Source organism: Nerophis ophidion, linkage group LG21, assembly GCF_033978795.1.
Source record: "Nerophis ophidion isolate RoL-2023_Sa linkage group LG21, RoL_Noph_v1.0, whole genome shotgun sequence".
Classification (NCBI taxonomy): Eukaryota; Metazoa; Chordata; class Actinopteri; order Syngnathiformes; family Syngnathidae; genus Nerophis; species Nerophis ophidion.
This window is the reverse complement of record NC_084631.1, coordinates 8,567,924-8,580,558: the sequence shown is the minus strand read 5'-3', so window position 1 is coordinate 8,580,558 and position 12,635 is coordinate 8,567,924. Positions and strand designations below refer to the sequence as shown.

Genomic DNA, 12,635 nt, shown 5'->3' with positions numbered 1-12,635 from the left:
GAAGGAGCAGCGGCTTTACTTTGAGTTCCTCCCGGATGACAGAGCTTCTCACCCTATCTCTAAGGGAGAGCCCCGCCACACGGCGGAGGAAACTCATTTGGGCCGCTTGTACCCGTGATCTTATCCTTTCGGTCATGACCCAAAGCTCATGACCATAGGTGAGGATGGGAACGTAGATTGACCGGTAAATTGAGAGCTTTGCCTTCCGGCTCAGCTCCTTCTTCACCACAACGGATCGATACAACGTCCGCATTACTGAAGACGCCGCACCGATCCGCCTGTCGATCTCACGATCCACTCTTCCCCCACTCGTGAACAAGACTCCTAGGTACTTGAACTCCTCCACTTGGGGCAGGGTCTCCTCCCCAACCCGGAGATGGCGTTCCACCCTTTTCCGGGCGAGAACCATGGACTCGGATTTGGAGGTGCTGATTCTCATTCCGGTCGCTTCACACTCGGCTGCGAACCGATCCAGTGAGAGCTGAAGATCCCGGTCAGATGAAGCCATCAGGACCACATCATCTGCAAAAAGCAGAGACCTAATCCTGCGGTCACCAAACCGGATCCCCTCAACGCCTTGACTGCGCCTAGAAATTCTGTCCATAAAAGTTATGAACAGAATCGGTGACAAAGGACAGCCTTGGCGGAGTCCAACCCTCACTGGAAATGTGTCCGACTTACTGCCGGCAATGCGGACCAAGCTCTGGCACTGATCATACAGGGATCGGACCGCCACAATAAGACAGTCCGGTACCCCATACTCTCTGAGCACTCCCCACAGGACTTCCCGAGGGACACGGTCGAAGGCCTTCTCCAAGTCCACAAAGCACATGTAGACTGGTTGGGCAAACTCCCATGCACCCTCAAGAACCCTGCCGAGAGTATAGAGCTGGTCCACAGTTCCACGACCAGGACGAAAACCACACTGTTCCTCCTGAATCCGAGGTTCGACTATCCGGCGTAATTTCACAAGAAAAAGGTCACAATTTCACAAAAAAAAAACCTTTTCATTTTGGCAGTATTATAATAAAAGTCGTCATTTTACAAGAAAAACTGAACATTTGTGGAATTTTATGATAAAAGTTTGAATTTTACTCAATAACAGTCGCAATTTTACAAGAAAAGCTTAACATTTTGGCAATTTTATGAGAAGGGTCGTTATTTCACCCGAAAAAAGTAAAAATTTCATAGGAAAACTTTAAAATGTTGTCAATATTATTATAATAATTGGAATTTTACTTTTTGTCATAATTTTCCTCAAAAAATGTCACTGTTTTACAAGAGCAACAAAAAAGTTGGCAATAATGTCATAAAAGTCAGAAATTTATACGACAAATGTCACTATTTTGCATTAAAAACTAATCGTTTTACATAAATAAACATTTTACAAGGAAATATTGAAATATTTCAGAAACAGAAAACATATCAGCGATTGTTCCCAATTGTATAGATCAGGGGTGCCCATTACGTCGATCGCGAGCTACCAGTCGACCGCGGGTGGGGGTGTCAGTCGATCTCCAGCCAGGCTTTTAAAAAAAATAGACCTAAAAATGAGTGATCATCAATCTTCACCAAGACGTCACTTAAATGACATTCACGGTACTGGAGGGTCTTGTGAGATGATGCTGGCTGCTGCAAGATCATTATCATGAAAATATGACCGAGAGGAAGGCGAGAAACACTTTTTATTTCAACAGACTCTCGCGCCGTACCTTCCGTCAAAACTCTAAAGGCCGACTGCACATTTCCTATCTTCACAATAAAAGCCCTGCTTCATGCTGCCTGCGCTAACTAAATACAGAGTCTCGGAAAACTGGCGTGCACAAGCGATCCCTCAGAAAACTGGCGTGCACATCACTTGTGCAAATGAGACATTCTCTATTAGATGCAATGGTTTTTCTTATTAGGACCACGATTAATGTCCTAACTTGTTCATCGCTCCTTATATGGAAGCTACTTTTCCTTCTTGATGTCTCAATTAGTGTAGAAATACAAGAACACACACAACTAAAAATATTTACGCGTTCATTTTTTAATTTGTCCTGTTCCAACATCATTTTTGAGGTTTTGGCTCAGGCGCCGCCAACAAACAGACAATCCCATGAAACGTGTGTGTGTGTGTGTGTGTGTGTGTGTGTGTGTGTGTGTGTGTGTGTGTGTGCGTGTGTGCGTGTGTGTGTGTGTGTGCACCTGCAGCTTGCGCTCGTGGTCTCCGTTGCAAAGGGAGTTGAGGGAAACTTTGAAGGTTTTCCACACGGGATTCAAATTGTTCATCACCGTCTGACACAACAAACACACAATTACACTAGTGACACAATGACACATTGATGTGTGTGTGTGTGTGTGTGTGTGTGTGTGCTGAATTTCCTGCCTCTGTTCTGTAGACCAGCTGCAGCGTGGCGTCCTCGTTGAGGCGATAGATCTCCAGGAATGGATCGGACTTGGTGAAGAAGTCCTAAACGACAACAACAACAACGCACAGGAAAAAATGCATCAACAAAATACACAACGTCCCTGCGTTGTCTTACCACCCGCCACCAGAGGGGGCGTTGCTAGACGATGCAGGAGGCGTGTTAAAAAAAATCCATTGCAGATTATTGTGAGTTCCAGCAGATTAAGGCGAGAGTTGTGGCAGGACGTGAGGATTATGATTAATCCCGCGTTTAAACGGGAAGATATAAACATCCCATCAGTTGGCATCCCAGTGAGAGCTGAAATAGTACAGTAAGTGATTGTTTTTTGACCCTTCGTGAGGATTAGGATTAATTATTCTTCTAAACGGGAAGATATAAACATCCCAACAGTTGGCATCCCAGTGAGAGCCGACATAGTACAGTTAGTGATTGTTTGTTTACCCTTGGTAAGGATTATGATTAATTCCTCGTCTACATGAGAAGATATAAACATCCCATCAGTCAGCATCCATCCCAGTGAGAGCCGACATAGTACAGTAGGTGATTGTTTTTTGACCCTCTGTGAGGAATAGGATTAATTATTCATCTAAACTGGAAGATATAAACATCCCATCAGTTGGCATCCCAGTGAGAGCCGACATAGTACAGTAAGTGATTGTTTTTTGACCCTTCGTGAGGATTAGGATTAATTATGCTTCTAAACGGGCAGATATAAACATCCCATCAGCCAGCATCCCAGTGATAGCCGACATTGTACAGTAAGTGAGGTTTTTTTTTACCCTTGGTGAGGATTATGATTAATTATTCTTCCAGACGGGAAGATATCAACATCCATCAGTCAGCATCCATCCCAGTGAGAGTCGACATAGTACAGTAGGTGATTGTTTTTTGACCCTCTGTGAGGAATAGGATTAATTATTCATCTAAACTGGAAGATATAAACATCCCATCAGTTGGCATCCCAGTGAGAGCTGACATAGTACAGTAAATGATTGTTTTTGACCCTCTGTGGGGATTATGATTCATTCTTCGTCCAAGCGGGAAGATATAAACATCCCATCAGTTGGCATCCCAGTGAGAGCTGACATAGTACAGTAAGTGATAGTTTTTTGTCCCTTTTTGAGGATTATGATTCATTCTTCGTCCAAGCGAAAGATATAAACATCCCATCAGTTGGCATCCCAGTGAGAGCTGACATGGTACAGTAAGTGGTATTTTTTTGTCCCTTTGTGAGGATTATGATTAATTATTTGTCTAAACGGGAAGATATCAACATCCCATCAGTTGGCATCTCAATGAGAGTGACAGTACAGTAAGTGATTGTTTTTTGACCCTTTGTGAGGATTATGATTCATTCTTCATCTAAATGGGAAGATGTAAGCATCCCGTCAGTAGGCATCCCAGTGAGAGCCGACATAGTACAGTAAATGATTGTTTTTTTTTAACCCTTCGTAGATTATGATTAATTCTTCCTCTAAACCGGAAGATATAAACATCCCATCAGTCGGCCTCCCAGTGAGAGCCAACATAGTACAGTAAGTGATTGTTTTTTTGACTCTTCGTGAGGACTATGATTAATTTCTCGTCTAAACGGGAATATGTAAACACCCCATCAGCCAGCATCCCAGTGATAGCCGACATTGTACAGTAAGTGAGGTTTTTTTTTACCCTTGGTGAGGATTATGATTAATTATTCTTCCAGACGGGAAGATATCAACATCCATCAGTCAGCATCCATCCCAGTGAGAGTCGACATAGTACAGTAGGTGATTGTTTTTTGACCCTCTGTGAGGAATAGGATTAATTATTCATCTAAACTGGAAGATATAAACATCCCATCAGTTGGCATCCCAGTGAGAGCTGACATAGTACAGTAAATGATTGTTTTTGACCCTCTGTGGGGATTATGATTCATTCTTCGTCTAAGCGGGAAGATATAAACATCCCATCAGTTGGCATCCCAGTGAGAGCTGACATAGTACAGTAAGTGATAGTTTTTTGTCCCTTTTTGAGGATTATGATTCATTCTTCGTCCAAGCGAAAGATATAAACATCCCATCAGTTGGCATCCCAGTGAGAGCTGACATGGTACAGTAAGTGGTATTTTTTTGTCCCTTTGTGAGGATTATGATTAATTATTTGTCTAAACGGGAAGATATCAACATCCCATCAGTTGGCATCTCAATGAGAGTGACATAGTACAGTAAGTGATTGTTTTTTGACCTTTTGTGAGGATTATGATTCATTCTTCATCTAAATGGGAAGATGTAAGCATCCCGTCAGTAGGCATCCCAGTGAGAGCCGACATAGTACAGTAAATGATTGGGTTTTTTTAACCCTTCGTAGATTATGATTAATTCTTCCTCTAAACAGGAAGATATAAAAATCCCATCAGTCGGCCTCCCAGTGAGAGCCAACATAGTACAGTAAGTGATTGTTTTTTGACTCTTCGTGAGGACTATGATTAATTTCTCGTCTAAACGGGAATACGTAAACACCCCATCAGCCAGCATCCCAGTGATAGCCGACATTGTACAGTAGGTGATAGGTTTTTTTTACCCTTGGTGAGGATTATGATTAATTATTCTTCCAGACGGGAAGATATCAACATCCATCAGTCAGCATCCATCCCAGTGAGAGCCGACGTAGTACAGTAAGTGATTGTTTTTTTACCCTTCGTGAGGATTATGATTAATTATTCTTCCAGACGGGAAGATATCAACATCCCATCAGTCAGCATCCATCCCAGTGAGAGCCGACGTAGTACAGTAAGTGATTGTTTTTTTACCTTTCGTGAGGATTATGATTAATTCCTTGTCTAAACGGGAAGATATAAACATCCCATCAGCCAGCATTCCAGTGATAGCTGACATTGTACAGTAAGTGATAGTTTTTTTTTACCTTTGGTGAGAATTAGGGATTAATTATTCTTCTAAACGGGAAGATATCAACATCCCATCAGTCAGCATCCCAGTGATCGATGCTAACATGCTATTTACGCTAGCTGTATGTACATTTGAAACTAGATACCCACATTTAATGCGAAACAAACACTTACCAATCGACGGATTTAAGTTGCTCCAGGGTCACAAGATGCGAAAGTCCTGATCGTTTGGTCTGCACATTTTACCGGCGATGCTAATAAGGCAGCCATGCTATAGGCCACTTCATTAGGTACACCCACACTATGGCCGAATAGCGTCAATAGCGATTCGCTCAATAACTTCAATTTCTTCTTCAATTTCGTTTTCGCTATCTGCCTCCATACTCCGACCATCTGTTTCAATACATGCGTAATCTGTTGAACCGCTTAAACCGCTGAAATCCGAGTCTGAATCCGAGCTAATGTCGCTATATCTTGCTGTGGTAACCGCCATGTTGTTTGTATTGGCAGCCCTGTATGACGTCACAGGAAAATGGATAGTGGTTTCGAAGATAGCGAAAATAAGGCACTTTAAAGCTTTATTTAGGGATATTCCGGGACCGGTAAAATTTTGAAAAAAACTTCAAAAAATACAACAAGCCACTGGGAACTGATTTTTATTGTTTTTAACCCTTTTGAAATTGTGATAATGTTCCCCTTTAAAGTTCAAGAGATCAATGTTGAAGTCACCACATAAGAAAATTACTTTAGACTTCAACAAACCTTAATGATCCACAAGGGAAACCTAATTGGAAATAACTCTCTGCATTCGACCCATCCCCATGTTCCCTCCCTGGGAGGTGAGGGGAGCAGTGAGCAGCAGCGGTGGCAGCGCCCGGGAATTATTTGGTGATTTAACCCCCAATTCCAACACTTGACGCTGAGTGCCAAGCAGGGAAGCAATAGGTCCCATTTTTATAGTCTTTGGTATGACTCGGCCGGGGTTTGAACTCACGACCTTCCGGTCTCAGGGCGGACACTCTAACCACAAGGCTACTGAGCAGGTCAGGTTTTTGGTTGATTTCAGTGAATATTGCCTTAATCCAGTCCTCAAACATTTAATTTATGCTTAATTTAGGTGTTTTACATACACAGATGATTAATTCGTTTTTCCATGTCATATTTCAATGGCTATATAGACGTCAGCAGGAGACGAGTCGGTAGCGTAGAGACGTCCCCGACTGATGCATAGAGGGCTGGTCACTCCCTTGGAACAGCTCGGGCCTCCTCTGCGGAAACTAATCCATGGCTAGCTGATAACTTCGCCGCACAGGAGAAGGGTGCTGAGCGGAATAGAGAAGCAATGCAATATGTTAGTCTTGTACCCAGACCCGTGTGTTTACTTCCGTACCTGACGGTTTCGGCTACAACCGTTGCCTTCCTCACGTGACAACCTCTAAGGAAGGCAGCAGTTGCATGATTTTTTGGAGGACCTAACGAACCTCTTTGAATTAGAAAAGAGAAGCGACAGATCAACTGTTCCAAGCCCGATATGCAAATCCGATTTCAGTACAAAAAAAGGAGTCGCTCTCTAAAATAAGATTTCAAAAAAGGGTCCGTAATCCAACAATCCAGAAAAAATTTCTTCATTCCAGTATCAGGGCAGCACGGTGGTAGAGTGCATGTGCCTCATAATATGAAGGTCCTGGGTTCGATCCCATAGTCTTTCTGTGTGGAGTTTGCATGTTCTCCCCGTGACTGCGTGGGTTCCCTCCGGCTTCCTCCCACCTCCAAAGACATGCACCTGGGTGTAGGTTGATTGGCCCTAGTTGTCGGGAAGTGTTGGTGACAAACCCCACAATGCAGAGATGGCAGGATTGATGCAGGAAAACATGATTGCAATTAGGGATGTCCCGATACAACTTTTTCACTTCCGATACGATACCGATATTGTAGCCTTGAGTATTTGCCGATACCGATATCAATACGATACGATATAGGCACGAATCATACATATATTTATTCCTTATTTTGTTTTGTAGAATGTTAGAAAAGGCTTGATAAAGTGATGTTACTGTTACTGATGTTGTAGTGTTAAAACAGAAAACAATACTCAGCAAGAGTAGGTATAGGAAAAACTGACCCATTTATTATTAACCAATAGGTTACATAAATTTTAACCTTCAACATAAGAGTATTACCTCAACAAATCCAATAAAAACAAAATGTTATATTTAAAGTGCAAAATAACCACTAATAACAACATAATTATACAATTGAAAAGAATAAATTTAAAATAAATTAGAAGACCCCTGAAAAATAACCTAAATAAATCCAATAAAAAAAAAAAAACATTTTAAAGTGCAAACAATTCAAGTTCACTTCAGTTATTTTTTTACTGTCAGCATATGTTGGAAACAACTGTGAGCAGGGACAAAAACCACAAAAACAACACAACATTGTCCACTGTCCAACTGCTCTAAATTAAGAGTTCACAGCTCCAGTTTCACTGACTGACTATGCCCAAAACAATGTAGTAATTACTCTTAGTCTTCACTGAAGAATAGTGTAAACACAATAAACATATCACTCTAATAACAAGAGCATAAAACAAATAATAATCAGTCAGTGCTGACTACCCTAACTACTCCTCCTCCTCCTTCTCCACTTTCTGCAGTCCGAGCATAATGTGGAGATTTTTTTTTAAGAAGATAAGCCTTTCGGCATGCTGTGAGTTAAAATACTTCCACACAGCCGACATCACTACACTTTGCTGAGCACACGCGTTGTCGTTGTTGTGATCACGTGGGCTGTGCATGCTGGATCAGAGACGCTCTTCTTCCGCGGCCGCCACCAACGTTAATTAAGGGGCATTGCCGCCACCTACTGTGTTGGAGTGTGATCAAACCAGTCACCTATTATAGAAGTGCTGCAGCGGCAAATGGACAGCTTATATCGGAGCGCTTATATCGGAGTTTTTAGATTAATTCCGATAAAATCCGATATTCACTTTTTTGGCTAATATCGGACCGATTTCCGATATCAACATCCCTAATTGCAATGTCCAAAATGCAGGAAAAACAGGAACCAGGAAACAGAAATACTGGAACAAGCAAACAGGAAACGAGGAACTATCATCGGCGGTCACTCGAACGAGTATGACGATCCTCCTGGTAGGGGTGTATCCCTTTATGGAGGATGCCTGTGCGTGACTTAGTTTAACGTGGGGAGACTGGTGCTCAGACGGTCACCACATGACCCCTTGACAGAATCGGGTCAGGGTCCAGTGGCATGGAGTCCAAGACGACTGGGGACCCTTTTCTGCTGCAGCCTTCTTGCGAAATCGCAGCCGTTGTGGTCGTTCTTAAAGGGGAACACTATCACAATTTCAGAAGGGTTAAAACCAATAAAAATCAGTTCCCAGTGGTTTATTTTATTTTTCGAAGTTTTTTTCAAAATTTTACCCATCATGGAATATCCCGGAAAAAGGCTATAAAGTGCCTGATTTTCGCTATCTGTAAATCCACCCGTCCCTTTTCCTGTGACGTCATCTAGTGATGCCAATACAAACAAACATGGCAGATACAACAGCAAGCTATAGCGACTTTAACTCGGATTTCAGCGGCTTAAGCGATTCAACAGATTACGCATGTATTGAAAAGGATGGTTGGAGCGTGGAGGCGGATAGCGAAAATGAAATTGAAAGAGAAAATGAAGCTATTGAGCGAATAGCTACTGAACTAACGATTGCATCTTTTGACCACTGGAGCAACTGAAATATGTCGATTGGTAAGTGTTTGTTTGGCACTAAATGTGGGTGGAGGGAAAGGCTGGATGCAAATATAGCTACAAATGTACATACAGCTAGTCTAAATAGCATGTTAGCATCGATTAGCTGGCAGTCATGCCGCGACCGAAATATGTCTGATTAGCACATAAGTCAATAACATCAACAAAACTCACCTTTGTGATTTCGTTGACTTTATCGTTGCAAATGCATCTGCTTTGAGTGTCGCAGGATATCCACACATTCTTTCCATTTCTGTCATGTTAGCATCGATTAGCATGCCGTGCTAATTGATGCACACTCCACGTAAGACAACTTGAATCCGTCCCTGATTGTGTTGTTACATGATCCGACAACACACCGACGAGGCATGATGTCTCCAAGGTACGGAAAACAGTCGAAAAAATTGAAAATACTAGAGCTTATTGGACTTGGTGTGTGTGATGTGTTTGAGAAAATGGCGGATTGCTAACAATTGAAAGGCGTTTAAATCGCCAAATTCACCCTTTTAGAGTTCGGAAATCGGTTAAAATAACATACGGTCTTTTTTCTGCAACATCAAGGTATATATTGACGCTTACATAGATCTGGTGATAATGTTCCCCTTTAACGTGGGGAGACTGGTGCACAGACAGTCACCACAAGACCCTTGACAGAATCGGGTCAGGGTCCAGTGGCATGGAGTCCAAGACGACTGGGGACCCTTTTCTGCCGCAGCCTTCTTCCGAAATCGCAGCCGTTGCGGTAGTTCTTAAATCGACCGTCTTCCGCCTGCTCCGCCGTTGAGGTCTTCACCGTATCCCTGACTAGGTGGAAGTCAGGTACAAGGCCTTTTGCCAAGGACCACCTGGGGTAACAGTAGTAAAGGGGTTAACCTCCGAGTGCCCCAAGACCCCATAGAGGAGCCTCCACTGCCGGATGCACTTTTACAGTCATGCCCAGGACTCAAACAAGGAACTCGGAGACTGCAAACAGCATACAATACTCTGCACTGACTGGAGGGCAAGGCTGGTATAAATAAGTAGCCTGATTGGCAATTCCCACCAGGTGTGCCAGACTGCCAATCAGGTACAGGTGAGGGAAACAAGCGCTCAGGGAGACGTGCAGGAAAAGGAACCAAAATAAGAGCGCTGACAGGAAATAAAACACAAGACTTGGAGGAAAAACCGAAACATAACCAAACTGTCAGTGACAAGCCTGACCCGAGGGTGTGAATGTGAGTGTGTTGGCCCTAAGGTGGCGACTTGTCCAGGGTGTACCCCGCCTTCCGACAGCAGCTGAGATGGGCTCCAGCACCCCCCGGTGACCCCAAGAAGGACAAGCGGTAGAAAATGGATGAATGGAAGGAGAACCAGTACACTGCGTGACATGAATTGAGTAAGGGGGCCACTCCCTGTCTGCGCCCCCATTTCAAACACTTAAATCCTATTCAAATTAGCCATGTGCCTGCGATTTCAGGACATAAAAGGAAAAAGAAGAATTTCACCGACAATAAGTTGGAGGCGCTTCTTGCTGGAGTGGAAACATGTTCTCTGTTCCCTTTATTGTTGCAAGTTAGCGCAGCAGTGCATGCGCCGGGGGAAACGGCGGGGTTTGGTTTTTCACGCTTTACGCGCGGCTTTTGTACACTTTGTACAAAGAAGGAACTGCACTTTTTTTGAAACTTTGCCTATCTTTGACAAGAACACACGTCTTTTTTTTTAGGATTCTAAAGATGATTAAAAAAAAAAATGCTTGAAAGATGTGGGTAATGGTAGTCACCATTGTAGCTTTCAAAGTCTTTTAAAACAACTTCAAAACTCTCCATCAATGTTTTTATATACACACTATTTTTGGAGAAATGAGGATTTATAACCTTCTCTTTTTGAAGCTGAACATAGCGAGGATGGACTGCTGCCTTTAGAAGCGAGCACAAAGAGAGGGTGGAACGTTGGAGCAAAAGGAAGCCGAGAGAAGGAGGTCGGCGGGACTCAAAGCTGGAAATGTGAACTTTGAAGTCAAGCTGTTTCAACATGGACATGGAGTACTTACCCAAATAAACTGGAAAAAAAACATCCCCGGCCAGCAAGTTTAAACTATCTATTGCAAACGAGCTATTGCAAGGAATTTAGAGATTTCACCATCTACCGTTGGTAATATTATCAAAATGTTCAGAGAACCTGGAGAAATCTTTGCACATAAGCGGCTAAGCTTGTGACCTTCGATTCCTTAGGCCAGGGGTGCCCGTTACGTCGATCGCGAGCTACCAGTCGACCGCGGGGGATGTGTCAGTCAATCTCGAGCCAGGCTTTAAAAAAAATAGACCTAAAAATGAGTGATCATCAATCTTCACCAAGACGTCACTTAAATGACATTCACGGTACCGGAGGGTCTTGTGAGATGACGCTGGCTGCTGCAAGATCATTATTATGAAAATATGACCGAGAGGAAGGCGAGAAACACTTTTTATTTCAACAGACTCTCGCGCCGTACCTTCCGTCAAAACTCTAAAGGCCGACTGCACATTTCCTATCTTCACAATAAAAGCCCTGCTTCATGCTGCCCGCGCTAACTAAATACAGAGTCTCGGAAAACTGGCGTGCACAAGCGATCCCTCAGAAAGCCGGCGTGCACATCACTTGTGCACGCCAGCTTTCCGAGACTCTTATTTTGTTAGCGCAGGCAGCATGAAGCAGGGCTTTTATTGTGAAGATAGGAAATGTGCAGTCGGCCTTTAGAGTTTTGACGGAAGGGACGGCGCGAAAGTCTGTTGAAATAAAAAGTGTTTCTCGCCTTCCTCTCTGTCATTTTTTCATAATAATGAACTGGCAGCAGCCAGCGTCATCTCACAAGACCCTCGGGTGCCGTGAATGTCAATCAAGCAAGCTACGGAATTTGCCGCCAATGTTTTTCTTGTAAAGTGTATGGAAGCTGGATGAATTAAATGCCAAAAACCAACCACTTTCATGTGGTATTGTACAGAAAGGACAACTTTTTTTCTCCTCCATTTGAAAATGTGGGCGTTATCATCATTACTGTCTGATTCCAATCAATGCAAGTCATCAGAATCAGGTAATACACCAACTTATATTCTTGTCTTCGTGAAAGAAAGACATCTATATGTGTTACACATGCTTGTATTATCATTAAACACATTTAACTTGTTTACAAAAATGTCTCTTTCATAAATAAATAAATATAAATGATATATATAAATGAGGTAGCTCCCCTCGAGTTGGACAATTGAAAAGTAGCTCGCCTGCAGAAAAAGTGTGGGCACCCCTGCCTTAGGCTATGGGTGTCAAACTCTGGCCGTGTAATCTCACTTGGCCCTTGAGACAATATCAAATTAACATTAGAGCTGGCCCGCCGCTGTAACACCGCATTCACCACTAACACCCTTACTTGCCAACCCTCTCGATTTTCCCGGGAGACTCCCGAAGTTCAGTGCCCCTCCCGAATTTCATCCCAGACAACAATATTTGTGGTGGGCTTTAAAGGCACTACCTTTGGCGTTCTCTACAACCTGTCTTCACGTCCGCTTTTCCTCCATACAAACAGCGTGCCGGCCTAGTCACGTAATATATGCGGC

The 12,635-nt window shown here is 43.1% G+C and overlaps 1 protein-coding gene across 1 annotated transcript in view; it reads right to left on the bottom strand.

Moving 5' to 3' along the window:
* The window catches only part of cpne4a (copine IVa), a 69,432-nt gene that overhangs the window by 28,737 nt on the left and 28,060 nt on the right, over positions 1-12,635 (bottom strand). The window contains exons 5-6 of the mRNA XM_061881753.1: positions 2,372-2,455; positions 2,191-2,280 (exon numbers count right to left, since the gene is read on the bottom strand). Coding sequence (XP_061737737.1) covers positions 2,191-2,280; positions 2,372-2,455 — 174 coding nt within the window. The remainder of the gene's footprint in view (positions 1-2,190; positions 2,281-2,371; positions 2,456-12,635) is intronic.